General features: G+C 40.6%; 1 protein-coding gene across 3 annotated transcripts in view; it reads left to right on the plus strand.

The window, feature by feature from the left end:
* Window positions 1-20713, plus strand: part of LOC134752283 (peripheral plasma membrane protein CASK) — a 388960-nt gene that overhangs the window by 365941 nt on the left and 2306 nt on the right. For 2 of the 3 annotated variants that reach the window (XM_063687947.1, XM_063687956.1), the window contains 5 exons: window positions 11265-11403; window positions 14722-14841; window positions 16427-16537; window positions 16729-16836; window positions 20510-20685. In XM_063687947.1, coding sequence (XP_063544017.1) covers window positions 11265-11403; window positions 14722-14841; window positions 16427-16537; window positions 16729-16836; window positions 20510-20685 — 654 coding nt within the window. Of the gene's footprint in view, window positions 1-11264; window positions 11404-13204; window positions 13250-14721; window positions 14842-16426; window positions 16538-16728; window positions 16837-20509; window positions 20686-20713 lie in introns of all 3 variants that reach the window. The other variant, XM_063687939.1, reaches the window with a different exon arrangement.

Consider the following 20713-nt stretch of genomic DNA (forward strand, 5'->3'; position numbering starts at 1 on the left):
TTGCACCACCTTCATGATTTAACTACGTCTCGGTCGGTACCGGCGACTCAGGATATCGTTCGTGAAAAAGTTGTTATCGTTGAGCAATTCTACTGGTCTGAGAGTACAAAGACACCTCATCAAAACTTTGCATGTTGATGAAAGAATACGGAAGAGACTTGTTTAGCTTTTTAGGTATACGATCATGGAGACTATATAAACGAGCAAAATCTCTATGTATGAAAAGGGTCTATCAAAAATCAAAAAACAGTAATTAGGCGGCGCCACCATACACCGAAATGAAATGTTATAGACCGATGTGAAATGTGATTTTATATAGATGTGCGACCGTGCGACCACAGAATAAGTAATAGTATTATCAGACAGAACGGTCACGCACCGCCCCGCTCCGACTCGAATTACCTCGCCCCGCGACACCAGATTGACGGCCGTTTGCCGGCCGCTCAGTACAATTTTTAAGCACCTTACTCACACTATGACGCATGACGCGTGTACAGACGTACCGTTTACTCATAGAAACGCAAGTGGTTTTTGATGTATAGCGTGTCCGCCCTGTGGTGCGACCGTGAACATACGCAATGCGACAAAATTAAAAACACGTTTTAACATTCCTGACCAACATACCAAAAACAACCTACATAATTTGGTCGGGTTATTTCTTGCCCCTCCCCCATTTCATCTCTATATTATTATACCCCTATGGTTCATGTAATACCCCAGAGCCTACCTAGCGCCACCGGAGAGATTAGGGACTATTATTTACAGCTGAAAGCTGGTCACTTTTGCAACAGTTCTGCCATAAGAGATTGTCGTCGTTTCTATACCGTCCATATATACGATTAAAAAACTTTATTATCTTTTGAATATAGTATATAGAATTCACCCCTGTATTTATCTTAATTAATATACAAACTAAAAGCTTCAACTAAAAGCTTCAACAGTTCTAGCTAGGATTATTGCGAACTTTATTGTGTAGGTGCTTTTTAGGGTTCCGTACCCAAAGGGTAAAAAACGGGACCCTATTACTAAGAGTCTGTCCGTCTGTCTGTCACCAGGCTGTATCTCATGAACCGTAATAGCTAGACAGCTAAAATTTTCACAGATGATGTATTTCTGTTGCCGCTATAACAATAAATACTAAAAACAGAATAATGTAAATATTTAAATGGGGCTCCCATACAACAAACGTGATTTTTTTGCTGTTTTTTTCCGTAATGGTACGGAATCATTCGTGCGCGAGTCCGACTCGCACTTGGCCGGGTTTTTTTATTATTTATTCAGTATTGGGTACTATCACACAATAATGTTATGAATACGACCTTTATCTCATAATTAAATGAATGTTCCGTATTTTTCTTATTTCAATGGAAAAAATATATTGTATTCAATGGCAAAATGCTGGAATAGCGAGTTCATGGGACCTACTACGGTCGCTCAGAGCATATTATTATTGTTTGGGCTAAAATTTACTGCCACTATTACAATTATGTGGAACCCCGGTACAATGCAACAATGCGAATGGCTCGCTAAAATAGACTATTTCGGTAAATGGAAGCTATTATCGTTGCAAGGTATTCAGTATGTGGTTAATAGTATGCTTTTTCTACGTACAAAACAATGTTGTATTTTATTTCAAAATTGCAGGGGTGATAAGTAAACTGCCTCTTGACATGTCTGTTAAAAAAAACGGGTTTCAATTTGAACGTTTTATATAGTATAGCTTAGTTAGGATAGAACATACATCGGTGAAATCTTACAATATAAAAACAATGCGTGATGTAGTTCTGTATTTTTAACCGACTTCAAGATTTCAAAGGAGGAGGTTCTCAATTCGGTTGTTTTTTTTTTTTTTTTTTTTTTAATGTTTGTTACTCCATAACTCCGTCATTTCTGGACCGATTTTGAAAATTCTTTTTTCGATTGTAAGTATATACATACAGATTGGTCCCGTTTTTGTCAAAAAGCAGTTCTGATGATGGGATCCATGAGGAATCGAGGGAACTTCTCAAATGTTAAAGGCATACATATAGTGATCTTAGTATATTCATCAACAAATCAAGCACTTACATTTAAAAAAGTGACATTTGATGAAGTGGAACTGCTGATGATGATCAGAACGGAACTCTTCAATGACGCATAGTTCACGTTTGGCGATTTGTCCTCTTCGATATGTTTGTTAAGCAAGTTAGGTTTTCAAGAAACATTTTTGTCAAGCTCGAGTTCTGATGATGGGATCCATGAGGAATCGAGGGAACTCCTCAAATGTGAAAGGCATACATATAGCGATTTTTGTATTTTTATCAACAAATCCAGCATTTCCATTTTAAAAAGTGACATTTGATGAAGTGGAACTGCTGATAATGATCAGAATGGAACTCTTTAATGACGCATAGTTTACGTTTGGCGATTTGTCCACTTCTTTATGTTTGTTAAGCAACTTAAGTTTTTAAGACATATTTTTGTCAAGCTCGAGTTCTGATGATGAGACCCACGAGGAACCGAGGGAACTCCTCAAATGTGAAAGGCATACATATAGTGATTTTTGTTTTTTCATCAACAAATCCAGCATTTACATTTTAAAAAGTGACATTTGATGAAGTGGAACTGCTGATGATGATCAGAATGGAACTATTCAATGACACATAGTTCACATTTGGCGATTTGTTCTCTTCCTTATGGACCCAAACCCAAACTTGGACCCGGACTCGGACCCGGACCCGGGTCTGAACATGGACCCCAACTCGGACCCGGACCCGGACCGAACTCTGACCCAAACCTGGACCCGGACAGCCGGACACGGACCCGGACTCGGATCCGGACCCAGACCCGGACCCGGAAATGCTACTACAAAAGTGGGTTTTTTTTGAACTGCGATTCTCACAGAACAGAACTGCTATCAGAAAAGTAGGTTAGGTTAGGTTAGAGCTGTGACCCTTACAGAAACGAATTGCTACCAGAAAAGTAGGTTAGGTTAGAACTGCGAGCTCCGGGAGGCCATGACACACGTTTGTGACGCGGCGATGCCCCGGGCCAAACCTTTACCACCAAGAGAATCAGTGTACTGGTGGTCCGCCGAGCTCGCGCAGATGCGTGAGGGTTGCATAGCCGCGCGGCGCCGGTACATGCGTCAGAGAAGGAGAAGGAGACCTGATGCGGACGAGGAGCGCCGCCTGTATGATCACTACAAGGCGTCCAGATCGGAGTTTGTGGTGGCCATAGGACGGGCAATTGAGGCGAGTCGTTCCGAGTTCCTGGAGACCCTCAATGCTGATCCATGGGGGAGGCCATACAAGCTCGTCCGGAGCAAGCTGCGCCCATGGGCACCCCCGCTAACCCAATCGCTCCAGCCGGAGCTTGTAGGCCGCGTGGTGGAGACGCTTTTCCCCGAAAGGGGGCCACATCTGCCGCCTACCATGGTGCCGCCAACGATGAGAGCAGGAGAGGATGAAGAAGTCCCAACAGTATCATCCACTGAGCTCCACGCGGCGGTGTTTCGGCTCCGTGCCAAGACGGCCCCCGGGCCTGACGGCATTCCGGGCCGTGCTTGGGTCCTGGCCATGGACGCCCTAGGGTCAAGACTGTTGAGGCTCCTGACCGCGTGTCTGGAGCAGGGCCGCGTTCCAAGGGACTGGAAGACTGGGAAGCTAGTGCTTCTGCATAAACCCGGGCGGCCGGCTCACTCTCCATCTGGTTACCGTCCTATAGTCTTGCTTGATGAGGTGGGCAAGCTCTTCGAGCGGATAATCGCAGCTCGCCTCATCAAGCACCTGGAGCGCGTAGGGCCGGATCTTGCCGACTACCAGTTCGGCTTTCGTAGGGGCCGCTCGACGGTAGATGCCATATTGCGGGTTCGGGCCATGGCTAAGGAGGCTGTGTCCCGGGGCGAAGTCGTCTTGGCGGTGTCATTAGACATCTCTAACGCCTTTAACACCCTGCCCTGGGAAACCGTAAAGGAGGCGTTGCGGTACCACAAGGTGCCCCCACACTTGTCGCGAATCATAGCCGCCTACCTCAGCGAGAGGGCTGTAGTCTGGCCAGGGCGACAGGACTGGAGTCGAAGGAGTATGTCGTGTGGAGTTCCGCAGGGGTCAGTTCTAGGGCCACTCCTGTGGAACATAGGTTATGACTGGGTCCTACGGGGGGAAAACTTGCGTGGAGTAGACGTCACGTGTTACGCTGACGATACGCTCGTGACGGCCAGAGGACCCAGTTACCGCGACGCAGCTGTGCTCGCGACGGCGGGAGTCGCCCACTGTGTGGCCCGAATCCGGCGTCTAGGGCTAGAAGTGGCGCTAGCGAAGTGCGAGGCCATTTGTTTCTTCGGCCCACGAAGAGCGCCTCCAGGCGGCGCAGAAATTATTGTGGGAGGTGTTCCAATCGCTGTCAAGCCGACGTTACTCTACCTCGGCGTCTTGCTTGACAGCAAGTGGAACTTCGAGGCTCACTTCAAGCGTTTAGCGCCCAAATTACTGCGCGCAGCGGCGGCCTTTGGGCATATACTGCCCAACCTGGGAGGGCCCAAGGCCTCATGTCGCCGCTTATACACGGGTGTGGTGCGCTCGATGGCGCTTTACGGTGCCCCAGTATGGGCGGATTCCCTCAGCAGCCACAACATTGCCCAACTGCGACGACCGCAGAGGGCAATGGCGCTGAGGGTAATCAGAGGATACCGCACAGTGAGCGCGGCGGCCGCGTGCGTGCTGGCCGGTTCTCTGCCCTGGGACCTGGACGCGAGGGTCCTCGCGGCGCTGTACCAGTGGCGCGGGGAGGCGCGAGCCCGAGGTGACCCGAAAGCACCTCAGGAGGTGGCGAAGCGGCACACTGAGCTGCTAGAAGACGCGACGGAGATGTGGGTGCAACGGCTAGAGCGGCCGAAGGCTGGCTCCCACACTATAGAGGCGGTACGACCAGTCCTCCGTGACTGGGTTGAAAGACGCTCCGGTGTCCTTACCTTCAGACTAACGCAGGTACTGTCGGGGCATGGCTGTTTCGGCAGATACCTGCACAAGGTTGCCCAGCGGGAACCGACACCGGAGTGTCACCAATGCGGAGCCGGCGTAGACTCGGCCCAACACACATTGGCTGAGTGCCCAGTTTTTGGCGAGGAACGGGAGGAGTTGGTCGCCCAAGTAGGGCTAGACCTTTCGCTGCCAGCCGTAGTTCAGGCCATGCTAGGCAGCGAAAGTGCGTGGGAGACTGTGCTCACGTTCTGCGAGCACGTCATGAGAGATAAGGAGGCAGCCGAGCGCGAACGGGAAGTCCAGGCCGAGGCTGACCCAATGCGCCGCCGCCGCATAGGCCGCAGACGTGCCGCTCATGAGCGGAACCTGCCGCCCTAATGAGAGCCAGCGGGCGGTGGACACGGGGGCGTCCCCGCCCATGACGCTGGCTCCCGAGATGGTAAGCGCGACCTAGTGTCCTGGAAGCGCTTCCACTGGGTAGGTCAGGGGAATAAAAAAGAGTATGGATCCTAGGCAGGATAGCCGCTGCGGGGTCGCGGACGCATTGCGTGAGCTTCCCCGTAACCCCGCAACCACAGCGGCGAGAGGACACCATGGGGTTTAGTGGGTAGTGGGGCCTCTATACAGCCCTGAGTCCCACATAACCGTCCGGGCCCGGCGGTATGCGTAAAAGCATTCCCCATGTAAAAAAAAAAAAAAGGTTAGAACTGCGACCCTTACAAAAACGAAATGCTACTAGAAAAGTGGGTCGGTTTACCTCCTTTTCTACATAATTAGGCAAAAGATGCTGTCTTTTTCATTTCATTGTCTGGAATCTAAGAATGCTTTCAGCGGCATCTCCCATTGAAGTCGGTTTTTTTTTCTTAAAAATTATTTATATGTTGTTTAGAGGCCTTGGAGGAATGTGAGACTATATTTTGCAAGCAAAAAAAAGTCGTGCTCCCTGTGTAATTTCCAAAGAACCGCAAAAATTTAGGACTTTTAGTATTTGCAGTTTTATTATTAAACTATGGGTTTTTGGTCAAAACTTGCTGCGTAACATTGAAAGTACATTAAATTTTGATTAATTTAAGGTCCTCGCCTCGCCAATCAGCGTGAACTATCGTCAAGGTCGTATCAAAACAAGATCAACTTGTTAAATCAGAATCGGCATCGTGGACTACGATCAATGGCTACGACCAAAAAGTGGGGCCGAAAAACAAGCAAAACTACCGATTGTATCTTGATTTCATTACTGAATGAATGAAGTGCTTAGGAGTGGAATGCATTTTAAAAATGGTTGATCTCTAACAGCGCTCTGCTGCTATCGGGGAAGGCCGGTAATAGCTAATCGTAGATTGCGCTCTCGACGATTGGTACTGCTTTTGTAGGGATTTTGACAATGCCTTAATCAATACATTAGTTGCCTTCCCCATTATAGCAATTTCATTTTTTTATGATAACAAGAGAACTGTAGGACTTACTGACCCTTTCATGCACTTAAATGAAAGGTAATTAAATTTGCTACAATTTTATTTATTGCAATATATCATAGCATGAGCGGTTGCGCCGATATTTGTCTTAAAATATAGGCAAAACGAAAAATTACGTTAAAAAGAAAAAAGTGCCCTTTTTTTAAAGCCACATATCTCAAGAACTATTAGACATACGGCGCTGTAAATAGGCTTAAATTGTTCAAAATTTAATGTTCTTTCAACATTACGAAGCAAGTTTCGACCAAAAACCCATAGTTTTATAATAAAACTGCAAAAACTAAAAATAGTCCAAAATTTTTGCGGTTTTTTGCAAATTACGCAGGGAGCACAACTTTTTTTTGCTTGCAAAATATAGTCTCACATTTCTCTAAGGTCCCTTACAACATACAAAAAATACAGAACTACATCACGCATTGTTTTTTTAGCAGATTTTTTTGTAAGATTTCATTGGTGTAACAGTTTACATATTTATTTTAGTTTGAATCGAACTGTGACCAAGGACTGTGTTATAAAATATAGTACCGTCAAGGACTTATATTGTTAAGCTATTTAGGACAAATTAGTTCAAATTGGACATTTAAATTAGCTTAAATTCTTAATGTCCGTGAGCGTACATCGGAAGAATTATCTCTTAACCCGAAAGCTTTTAGGGGAACTGATTACTGCGGCCGAAATTCTAGCTTTGATTTAAATTAATTCACCTTCTCAGCAGTCTCGGTCTAGTTATTGGGTGTCATCAATTAATCCAATTAATCTTAACTTTTCCAAGCAGGAATGATACCTAAATGAAAAAATAAAAACAGTTTTTGGCCAAGACAACTTTTCTGATCGAATAAATTCCAATATCACTTACCTGTAATTGGTGGAAACATCAATTACCGACGAGCAAGTATGTGAGAGAGACGGATGTTTTGTCTAAGATAGTGAAGATAGCATTTAAAGATATATCGATCACATGACCCAGGGGCGGGGGGGGATGGGGCACTACGGAATATAGTTGACGTCAGTAAAGATGGAGGATGATGGCGGCAATTTGAAAAAAAAGAAAGAAAAATTGCGTAAAGGAGACTTCCGATTATGGAAACTACGTCACCAGATGTCACTATAAAATTGATACAATTTTAAGGCATGACTACAACATTGAGAAGGTTGCAAACAGGTTGCATATACCTAGCTTGTCAAGACCTTTATTTATTTATAATGTTGTTACCTGGCAACGGTTGTTTACTGTCAGACAAAAATAAATGTCGTAAACAGAAACAAGCTTATTTTTTCTCTAAATATTAATTTTAAAGTGTAACCGAGTAAAATTGACCACGCAAGCATACGAGAATAGGGAAATTAGCCTCCTAATATTACAACACCTGGAGGCTTAAAATTTTAATAGTGCTCAAGTGCCGGGAAGTTTTGATATTCTCGAAGTTAAAAAGGAAATACCATAATTGGCGCTCACGATGCGCAGGCAGCTAGCGATGAAAAAGACCGATGACATTCTGCAAAAAATCATGCGAATTGATTCCGCTAAAGACACGTGGAAGGAACTAGAGCGCATCTATGGAGGTACCGGCTTAAACAAGAGATACTCGTAATACCTATGCCCGAAATTCTTCAGTTACAAGATGGATCCGAATTATGACATCATTACTGTGATCATTTTACACAATATCTGGAGCAAACTGTGTACGGTGCGGCGTGGCGTGGCGCAGGTATTACCCCAAATTCTCCTAATGTGACAATTATTGCAAAGAAAAATGGATATGTGTAAAGTCAGAAGCTGCAAGTGATGGATTCAACCTACTTGGTATCAACTTTGTACTTAACCTGTTCTTATTAGGTCTTTGTATGCCAAATTGAAAGCAATAAAAATACTTACTTTAAATACTGTAACACTTTGCAGTCTGCTCCAAGTGTTTTAAATGGAGTTAAACGCTCAGTCTGTAGATATTTGGTAGGAGAAATTGTCAGATGTTTATTTGACGAAAACTTAGTAATGTATTTCTATTTATCGTAGTTATATGGTAAATACTTCTTGGGCAAGACCCATACTATTCATTTTAAACCTTTTTCATTTCTCATGCTCTGAAAGAGGGTCATTGTTGTTCTAAAAGGTGTGCAGAAAATGATACGTGTCTTCACTAGAGCATTTTACGTTCGAAGTACGATTTTTTGATTTTTTTTACGATAAGCAATTGAAATTTGAATTTAAATGTATTTGTTATACAATTTCCATTCTGATATTTGACTCTCCATTCTATAAATAGAGACACTTTTGCCTAAATTGTTAACTGAAGGTAGGGTACCTAAAAATACTATAAAAAATTATACTTGGTCATGTTTTAAAAAAGACATGCATTTTACTTTCCTCGTATTCGAAATGAAAAGTAGAGTGTTTAACTCGGGTGAAAGGCATCATTTCAGCCTCGGACTATTGGCGCTCTCACTGCGTTCGAGCGCCAAAAATACCTCAGCAGAAATGACTGCCTTTCATCCCTTGGTTAACAATCTACTATTTCACTTGCTTTTAGCTATATTTCGAACATAAAACTTACCTTGACGGTGAGCTAAATCATACAACTCAACATTTGTACTCCTGCGCACATTTCTTGTTCTGGTAAAGAATTAGCCTCATGCATGAAGTTTATATTTGAACGAAATATGTTTTATTCGGATGTTTGTTACCGTTATATCATGTTACAAATGCATTTCCGTTTTTAAATTACCATTTAATTACTTGAAATTATAAATAAAAAGTACAAAAATTTGCCCGCGAAAAGCTAGTGAGCGAAACGCTCGAAATGCCACGTGACGTCACGCGTTCGACAGATTAGTGTCATTAGTAGCAAACGTCAGTTGGGCCGCCCAACGTGTGACGTCATCAATACGCACTAATTACACAAAAAGAAAAAGAACTGAGTTTAGATTTCTTCAGACAAAGCTACTTACCTCCGCCATTTTGGCAGAACGCACCGACCTTCAAAGTCAAGATGCTTCCAATCCTCCAATTGAACAGCAAATGGCTATCGAAAAATGCAAGTGCATTCAGACTGCTAAATCTCTGAGTGAACGACATCGAATGACGTATGCCCGCGGAACACACTCGCTCTTACCAAATGAATGTACGAACAACACCAGAAACTTCAACAATTCCAAACATGGAAATAATTATATATTTAGAAAGCCAAAAATATGGACAACATTTCCAAATAGAAAGTTTATAAATGCAATGATTATGTTATTTTACCAACGAGTGTGGCTACCACACTTCATCGACCGCCATCTTGAAATACAGATACAAACGTACATGTCACTTGGCATTGCTGTCAAGTCGACGAACTCCAAATGTAGTTTGTTTATAGGTTCCCAAATTTTGTGTTTTTGACCAAAACTACTATTGGAAAGGAACTATTTCAATACCAAATATAAGTGCCGTCGGACAAACGGAGTGTCCGGGCTATAATTCTTTGCCAGAACGAGAAATGTGCGCAGGACCGCAGGAGTACAAATGTTGAGTTGTATGATTTAGCTCACCGTCAAGGTAAGTTTTATGTTCGAAATATAGCTAAAAGCAAATGAAAAAGGTTTAAAATGAATAGTATGGGTCTTGCCCAAGAAGTATTTACCATATAACTACGATAAATAGAAATCCATTACTAAGTTTTCGTCAAATAAACATTTGACAATTTCTCCTGCCACATATCTACAGACTGAGCGTTTAACTCCATTTAAAACACTTGGAGCAGACTGCAAAGTGTTACAAGTTACAAGAAATCAAACAAAAAATTTACTTGTGAACCGCCCAAGTAGACCTAATATCACAGTATTACAATTATTCTTCCCTACAGTAGCGCAACGCCTTTGATGTCGCGCGATGCCGCCGCCAGTGTAGGTACTTACGCTGTCACATGCAAATATGCTAGGGTTGTCACAAAATGGGAAATAAAATAATTGTGATTATTACTATTCTAATGTAATCATTTATTCATATGTACATTCAAAATACCTCCTACTACATAATTTTGATAAAACTTCATGAGGTTTTTCTCGTCACGGTCGAGTGCAAGTAGCCCTTACTTAGTTAATGCAAAGAATTACATAATACTTAGTAAGTAGGTAATTACTATATGGTGTTTTGGTAAGTATTTAGTTCCAACTTATAAGTACACAAATGAAAAAAAACCTACTCGTCGCGGGGGGAAATCTATGAAACTTTAAATCCTTCTGGGATTTCGATGTCGAATTACATCCTTACCCAGAACAGTTTATGCGCACCATTATAGAATATGTATAATTATTACTAAATAATTATGTAGTGATTATAATTGAAGCAAAAACACGACCGCGTATGCCCTTCGCGCTCGGTACCACAAACTAGTACCACAAACTAAGCGCGTCTGTGGTACGCGGCCCGCGCCGCCTGCCTCCCCGCGAGTTCCCCTCCGTTGCTCTGCGTAAGTACATTCGTCGCGCTACTGTAGGGAATATACTGTGCTAATAGTATGTAGGATGAAAGTACACGTACGTATGTATATGCACTCACACATACATACTTAGTTTCGGGAGCAAGTCAGAGATGGTGCTTTCTAATGAGTTTCCATAAAACGCTTCAAGTGGGCTCTCTTTACCTATTATACTTACTTTACTCTTTGACCTGACCTGAGACTCTATTGTACCATCGCCCACAATGTTAACTGTACATCGGTGGACCTTATGCCTTTTGTAATAAGGCCCAGTCCACCGATGGACAGTTCAGAGTGTTGCTGTTTGTACCTATTACTGTAGAAGATGAGTTGTATTTGTATTTCATATTTAGGTTTTTATTCCGTTACAGATCATAAGCAAAGACGATACTCACTGGTGGCAAGCGCGCAAGGACGCGGCGGGCGGTTCGGCCGGGCTCATACCGAGCCCTGAACTACAGGAGTGGAGAGCCGCGTGCGCCGCCGCCGAACGATCTAACACCGACCAAGGTTCGACACTAATTCTTACTATTTTATTGTTTTTAACATTCTTAACCGTTTACTTAGACCATGTTGTTGCTGAGTGCCTGACCTGTTTTGTTTTAAAATTAAGAAGTACATTGAAAAATTAAGTCTTTTACGTTCTGGTTGAGTTGTCGTCTTCCTTATATCGATGTTGTTTATAGGATGTCCATTATACATATCATCGTTAGATAGTGTTTGTTTGGTTTGATATTTAGTTAGGCTTTTTACTTTTTCCAGATTTGTTGCGTTTTTTCTGATGTATTTTTCGTATAAAATGGGTTAATTACATAAAATATTTTCTTGTGTTTTTCCATAATGTTCTCGAATTATATTTATTTATGAGGCCATTATATTATTTTTTTACATACTTATATGATTTTTTTAAATACATTTGATGGGAATAACTGACATGTTGTGTTTTGCTTCCAAACGTAAACATCATTGGACGAACCTGCAGTTGGTATGTAAAATGCTTGCCTATCATTGTACTGAGTAATACAAGCTCCCCTTCAAAATTAAACAAATATACTTAACTTTTAACAGTTTGTATTCTCCCAATAACTTTGCATGGTGTTTAAACCACGACTATTGTTACCCTTCAATATTATACATATATGAACCTTTTGATCAGTGGCATACTTACTCGTAACTCATGCCTAATCGGATAATGAAATGTAGTGAACCTATAAGTTAAAAAAGACTGCTATTATTATTATGGTTATGATGGGAGTTTGTGTAACCCCTATGATATATGTTTTATTGTGAAGTGTTAGGTACACTCATGTTTTCCAAAAATAACGATTTTAGTATTAATTGTAATTTAAAACCCGCGCAGAACATAATTATTATCTAATTACCCCTTACCAAGGAGTAGAAGACTGTAGAAGAGGTGTTAGTCAAAAAAACGTGCCCCTTTAATTGACAGATAAACTATAGATAACATTATACGACGCCATATTTTTTGCAGTAACTGTTCTGCATTGTCGAACGTCAAAGAACTACCGCATAATGGAGAGTCAAATTCGAGGCACGATTTAACTTACAGTCGCGGCAAAAATCTATCATATTGCTATTTTTTGCAGGCATTCATTCGAAAATTCGTGAAATTAGAATTAATGTCATGTGAACAATGATTGTATCATCATGACGACCATTATATATATATTGAGTCCCACTGCAGGTGGCAACGTGGGCAGCCACGTTAGCAAAATGGGGATTGGGGACTCCACACCCCATCCACTCCTATGTCTATCTTATAAATATTGAACACAGGTATGGATATATTTCGCCCTCGTTAGCCTTTGGTTTGAAAATTAAATCGCATCATTACTTTACAATTTAAATCCCAGCGGGCTGTAGCGAAAACTCGGTCAAACTAATTATTTTAAAAATGTTCCAGAATTTGATCGAATTGTCGTTTTCAAAAACGCCCCTTTATTGTAAACTTCATCGAAATAGCTAGATTTCTTTTTGAGAAATTATAAAAAAAAATGCAAATGTACCTATCTGAAAACATATGATATGATTAATGCCGCTGCTGTAGCAAACATCTCTTCTACCTACCTACCTACCTACTTATTAATAATTTTTTGCCCCTAACCATGGGAGGTTTAAAAGCAATATTTAAGAACATTATGAACTCTGAGAACTAACGCTTCACAATAGCAATAGCACTCCAAGTGTACCTACCCCCGACTACAAGTAGCGGCCTGTACTCGTACCTACCTACTCATACCCATTGGCAAGTTGCGTTTGCATGAACCTTGTTGTAATGTTGTGCTGCTAGGAACCGAGGGCTGCGTGTCTCATACTGATGGATGTGAAAACACAGGTAATTGATTAATCATTTTATTTATATATACTTAAGCTATAAGCTATTTGTTATAAGTACCTAAGCTTAGGCGGATTTAAGAAGTTTGCTTTTTTCGATCGTAATTTGCTACATTCCTTGGAAAAAGAGACCTTGGTGCAGTTAGCGGCCACATTTTGAAGATTCCTCTTAAAATTGGTTTATAATTACGTAAACGTTTACCTCAGGTTAATATAAACTAATATTAACAACGCATAAAATTAATTAAACATGTAGGTAAAGAACGGCGTTTGTATGGCTACAATCGAATATAAACAGGTAAACGTGTTGATTAATAATCTCAATATTATAATTTATAACAACAACACAAGACCTAATGGGCAATGGCGTAATTACCTTAATGTTTCACGTGGCATGACGCTTGTCGGAAAACCCTCCAATATTTAGTAGTAGTAATTCCAGCTTCGAAACAATAACGCAAGCACAGGTACACACACAGGCACAGGTAGGTACTTTTAGTAACATTGCTTGACAAAAATAGAGCAGAATAAAAAACATTTAACCACTCAGGCTCGTAAAGGCTGTCTTTTTCTTCAAAAACGGGTGAGAATTGTGTTTTTTCCACAAGAGTGGTAAAGTAATTTGATGCAAATTTTGAGTTGTTTGTGGAATTTACTTTTAAATGATGCTATTGATTGTTTTAATAGCGTGCATTTGCACTTGATTTGTAATGTGGTTTAGTTAGTATTTTCCTCGCATAAGCGCCACTTGCACCATCCTACAATAATGGTCACTGAGTTTATTAGGAATACATCAAATCTCTAATTGATAAATTAATAATATGGTTCAAATAGGCGCCAGTAGTCGAGTTGCGGAAAATCGCCCGAACTACAATACAACAATACAATAATATGGTTTAGGGGGTCCATCAATAGGTTAGCATTTTCTTTTATGCGTGAAGTCGGAATATTATCATAGCCTACTGAATTAGCGTTCCGTAAATTCTTAATGACTCATAGACTTCTGATGGATTTATTTTCCTGTCTACTAGGGTTACTACTATTACTAATTTCGTTGATGAACTTATTATTAAATGCAGTAGCGATTTGGTCAGGTGAAAAAATTATATTTTTATTATCCAGTATTGATTCTATGCCTTTGTTTAAGTCCTTGCTACTGGTGTTTTCTTTAATGATAGGTATTCCAAGTTCCTGTTACATTGTTCAACATATTTAGCATTTGATATCTTGTGAGCAGTTACTATGCATATCTTTAACGAGTTTGCGTATGTTTTATAGTTTTTTTTTATGATTTTCATTGAGGAAATGTATATATCTGTGATATCTATATAGTTTTTTTTTTTTTTTTTCATTTAGAGAAACTGTTTACCTGCTGAACTTTTAGCCCTGCCATATGCTACTTAATAGTTATAAGGCCAATAAAGCATGTAGTTTGAGATTTCAATGACAACAATTTCGCAATGTTTGTTTTAGTGAATTGTTCTATATTCGGACGCAAGAAGAAGCAGTCCAAAGACAAGTACCTCGCCAAACACAACGCCGTGTTCGACCAGCTCGACGTCGTCACTTACGAAGAAGTCGTCAAGTTACCATGTTAGTATATGACTCAACTGAGTATACATATTAACCCTTAAATGCATGATTTTTTATTTTTGGGTGGAAAAAATGTTTTTATTTAGTTATTTGGATGTAGGATCTAGGAATTTGTGAACTGTCCAATGCTTTGTATACATTTGGCAACAATATGCATTTAAGGGTTAACTTTGACCCTGAAATATACCCGTCAACTAATGCCTGAATTGTGCTTAATACAGGAAAAATATATTGCAATAAAAAATAAAAAAGAGCGCCCTAAAGCGGCCCGCGAGCCTCCAGGTTACATCAGTCCTACGTCACTAAAGTGATCGAGTGAAAAAGAAAAGTCTTTCATTTCAATTTAATTATTTGGAGTTGGGTTGGGTTATCACAAGATCTACATTAAATGTGCTGATCACTCAATATGCACAGACGTGCCAATATGAGTGTCTGCCTATCGCAATGTAAGAGCGCGCGAAGCACGCTGAATGTCGGGTTTCGCCCGACCTTTAAGTGTGGAGGGTTCGCTGGATGTCGGGCTTCGACCGACCTTTAAGGGCGCCCTGCATGTAAAAGCGCGAAAAGCGCGCATCGCTGAATGTCGGGCTTCGCCCGACATTTAAGTGTGAGTGGCACCGCAGGCGCTCTGTATATAAGAGCGCGCGAAGGGCGCTGAATAACTGTGAGGAACGCCGCAGGCGCCCTACATGTAAGAGCGCGATTTCGCGCGCTGAATAACTGTGAGGGACGCCACAGGCGCCCTGCATGTAATAGCGCGCCAAGCGCGATGAATGTCCGGCTCCGCCCAACCTTTAAGTGTGTATGTAAGAGCTCGCGAATGGCGCTGAATAACTGTGAGGGACGCCGCAGGCGCCCTGCGTGTAAGAGCGCGATTTCGCGCGCTGAATAACTGTGAGGGACGCCACAGGCGCCCTGCATGTAAGAGCGCGCCAAGCGCGATGAATGTCTGGCTCCGCCCAACCTTTAAGTGTGTATGTAAGAGCGCGCGAATGGCACTGAATAACTGTGAGGGACGCCGCAGGCGCCCTGCATGTAAGAGCGTGCGAAGCGCGCTGAATAACCGTGAGGGACGCCGCAGGAGCCCTGCATGTAAGACGAGGCGCCCTGTATGTAAGAACTCGCGAATTGCGATCTGAATTTCGGCACTCTTTTGCATAAAAATGTATATTAAAAGAAGTCCTTTTTGACTAACGACAATGTAGTACCTTTTGTCTAATAAATTCACGAATTATTAACAGTGTGCGGCCCGCTGCAATTTTGCTAACCGCTATGTGGCCCTTGGCTGCTAAAAGGTTGCCGACCCCTGCTTTAGGGCGCTCTTTCTAAATTTTTGTATGCAGATTCGTAAAATTCGATAGGTAAGTAGTAAAGTTTCCGAGTCTTGCAAATTAGGCGCAGATCGTCGAGTTGCCGAAACCTACAACGGACTACAATTCAATACAAAGTTAACAAGAAACTACCTACCTAGACGAAACTTACCTACCTAAAACCGTTATGGTTAGTCAAATTGAATGACGTGTACAAATACAATTAATTTTAACGTACCAGGTACATTTGTTACATTTTAAATGAAATGTTGCAGCTTTCCAGAGGAAGACTATTGTGCTGTTGGGCGCGCATGGCGTGGGTCGACGTCACATTAAGAACACTCTGATCGCGCGTCACCCGGACCAATACGCATATCCCATTCCACGTAAGTACAAACAAGTATTTTTCTTATTATGCCTACCTATGTCTGTAAAAGTAATAGTTACACTAAAGCATATTTTAAAGTTGCTTATCAAGGTGTTATTTGTATTAAACAGAAGAGATTACTTTGTCTCGTTTGACTTGTTTGCACTTCATTCTTAAAAACTTGCGTGTAAATTTTGGTTATCTTTTTAGACACCACTCGGCCGCCAAGGGCGGATGAAGAAAATGGCAGACACTATTATTTCGTTACGCATGAAGAAATGATGGCTGATATCGGGGCTAATGAATACCTGGAATACGGTAATTACATAGTTTATTTGGCATAATTATGTGTTTAATATAAAATGATGGTGTGCTTTGATCTCCCTTACATTTAATAACGTGCTAATTATCTGTACCAACCGCAACCGTAGGTAACCGTACTTATAACTTAGTTTTTAGGGTTCCGTAAGGTCAAGTTGAGTAAGTGAAACATACTTTATTTTTTTCTTCAGATAATCAACTGGTATTTCTGAAATAAAAGATTTATAGCAGCGACAATATAAAATGTACTTCTGCAATATAATAATGTATTATAATTTCAGCAACATATAACTCTAAGTGCGCTCAGAATCCGTGAAAAATAGAAAACGTCCACATAAAAAAAACTGTTTCACTTCCCTCGCCTCTGAGGTAAGTGAAACAGTTGTGTTTGTCTTTTAGTACTAGCCTCAAAAGTTATTTTGAATGTAACTGACATTCCATCTAAAAGTCATTAAACAATTTAGATCCTTGATACCCGAAAAACTAAGTTTATTTTTGCATAGCAACAAAAAAATTGAATTTGGGGTAAGTGAAACATAAATTAAAAGTCAGGGGTTTCAAAAAAACTGTTTCACTTCCCTCGCCTCTGAGGTAAGTGAAACAGTTGTGTTTGTCTTTTAGTACTAGCTTCAAAAGTTATTTTGAATGTAACTTACATTCCATCTAAAAGTCATTAAACAATTTAGATCCTTGATACCCGAAAAACTAAGTTTATTTTTGCATAGCAACAAAAAAAAAATTTGGGGTAATTGAAACATAAATTAATAGTCAGGGGTAGTCAACATCGGTTTTAAAGGACTAAAGCTAAGTTAAATAAAAAGTTTTCGTTAAAAAAATAGGGGCCATCTATTAAGTTAAAATCACAATAATGAGTATAACAGGTGTTTTTTAACGAAATTATAGTAGACTTTTACTATGGGTACAATCCCGAAATCGCGAAAAAAAATTTGGCTGTTTCATACATTTTCACTGGTCCATTTTCTATGGGAGGGTAATTTTTTTTTGCGATTTAGTGGTTGTTCCCATAGTAAAAGTTGCTCAGTATAATCCCAAAACCTCCCTGGCAACGGGAATGCACTTATTTTTTAGTCACCCTGTATATTTAAAGAATTACATTACAGCTTCAAGCAAATGTTCTTGAGAATATGACGCCTTATCTGTTTTTCTTTTATAATTTCGCACCATTTTTCATGTTTCTGTAACAAAACACTGCATATGAGCATTTCTAAAAAAGTGTGTACATAGCCACGTTAGCAACTTTTAATTAATCCTATTATGTTACCAAGATTTACTAAAATAACTTGACTTTCGTAAGTTGTTTGCAGATAATTTTCCTTAAGAACCTTAATAACTAGAAAAAACTGGCTAGTCTCAATTTATAAAATAATTCTTGGTAACCAAATAAGAAACAATTAAAATTTATCACGTGACTTCCCTAGTTTTTGTACAAACTTTTTTAGAAATGCACACTTAAATGACACAAAGTTTGCGAAAATAATAATTGAAATGTATTATTAACAAAAGTGTAACTAAAAATGTAAACCCTGAACGGGGGTAAGTGAAACATACGTTTCGCTTCCCCCGGCCCGAACTGTTTCACTTGCCTCAATATGTAAATTTTAGGCTATGTTTTAATTATGAAATTCTGGCTAAGTATTTTAGTTTAAGTAAAACAAATAACACACGTGAGAAGTTAACTAAAGATTATCGTACTTACATTAATCACAGCCCAATAAATTCGATTTGAGACACTAAACCACTAGAAATTCGGCACCACGTGGAACTCGCAATTTTTTTTTTCACCAACTGACACATTCTAAGGATTTTAAAGTGTTCCAGTTGCCCCGCTGTTTCACTTACCCAACTTTACCTTACCTCAAAAGGAAAAAACGGAACCCTTATAGGATCACTCGTGCGTCTGTCTGTCTGTCTGTCTGTCCGTCTGTCACAGCCTATTTTCTCCGAACTTACTAGACCAATTAAATTGAAATTTGGTACACATATGTATACACATAAATTTGTGACCCAAAGACGGACATGTAACGTAAACAAATGAATTCTAAACATGGGGGCCACTTTAGGGGGCTAAATGAGGAAATTAAAAAAAAAAAGTTTTTGCAAACTATATCGTGTTACATATCAAATGAAAGAGCTCCTTGTGAGAATTTCAAGTATATATTTTTTATAATTTTAGGATAAACATTTTAGAAGTTATTCAAGAAAATAGGCAAAAAAATGACACCCCCCCCCTTTATTTCCGGGTCTAAAATTTTGAAAAAAATACATAATACTATCTGGGCACTATGACCTCAAGGATTTTCAAGAGATGTTCAAGCGCAACAACAGCTATCGTCTGAGAGGTCATCACTTAAAGCTAGAAAGGCATAGGTCTCACAGTAACCCTTACAAACACTTTCTGAGCAACCGAGTAGTAAGGGCTTGGAACAAACTCCTGGAAGACGTAGTTTCAGCACAAAAACCAGTTTAAAAATAAATTAGACAAGCATAACACTACATCTAATACTCGTTCATGATATATATCTTTATGATTACTGGATACAGGCCATATCAGTTGCCATAACTGCCTGCCTGCTTATTAAATAATAATAAAATAATAAAATAAATAGTTCTTTACTTATAGATGACAGGAAAACCTATTAGAAATGTGCAGTCAAGCGTAAGTCGGATTTAATTACTTGGTTATTGATCCGACCCCACGGGTTTTTTAAAGACATTTCACACATTTTACATAAAATAATACATTGTTAAAAATTGTGTAATAAACGGAACCCTTGGAACGCGACTCCGACTCGCACTTGGCCGGTTTTTTTCTAGTGGGCGTATTTTTACTTCTACTACAAATGGAGTGATTAGGATGTTAAAAATAAACTGTGTAGGTACCTACCTATATTGGAACTCCTAACTCGGAGCGTAACTTGACAGTTCGCCTACATTGTAAATTGCTATCTCTACCCAATAGATCAGGCATGGCCCAATTAATCGGCTTGTATTTCATTTTTATTTTAGTTGCGTCCGTTGTTTTAACATCGATTTTGGTACAACTGTAGGTACTTACATAGTTCTTATGACTATTGAAATCACAATTTTATAAATCAACATAGTTGCCACCACTGGCACAGTGTAAGTAATTTTATTTTCAACACACTTGCTCAAAACGACGTTTTTATTCCACCGATTTTTGGCTCATAATCCTAGATATTAAACACGCGGGCTCTTTCAGTGTATTATTCCACTCGTGGTTTTTCATTATATTATCCGACTGAGTTAAGAAGCTAACTGATTGCTAATAATATGCATGGAAAGGGAGCCTTCTTTAATTGGTCGGACTGGCGGGCACGGGCGCGCCCGACCGCCTGCGGCCGGGGCGAGCGAGGGCCGGCCGGCAGTACGAGTATGACAGATGAAACACACAGTCAATACTAACTGTTTTAACTATTAAAATTTGATTATTACGAAAGTTCCTTTTTTATCTCGCAAGTGTGTTGAAAAACGTCGTATGAAACGCGTGTGCATTGGTCATTACACACATCGGCTTTCTTATTGCGCGCTCGCTTACAGCTCGCGCGCACAATATCGCCTCGTGTGTAATGACCAACTTGTATCATAATGTACTATTAATAATAGATTGAACTATTTGATTCTATTTTAGGCACTCACGAGGATGCGATGTACGGCACGAAGATAGAGACGATCCGTCGCATCCACTCGGAGCGGCGAATAGCGATTCTGGACGTGGAGCCGCAGGCACTGAAGATTCTGCGCACGGCCGAGTTCGCGCCCTACGTCGTGTTCATCGCCGCGCCGCCGCTCAACAACGTGGCCGACGTGAGTCTAATGTCAAACACACACTGAC

Source organism: Cydia strobilella, chromosome 2 (genome assembly GCF_947568885.1).
Source record: "Cydia strobilella chromosome 2, ilCydStro3.1, whole genome shotgun sequence".
In the NCBI taxonomy this organism is placed as follows: domain Eukaryota; kingdom Metazoa; phylum Arthropoda; class Insecta; order Lepidoptera; family Tortricidae; genus Cydia; species Cydia strobilella.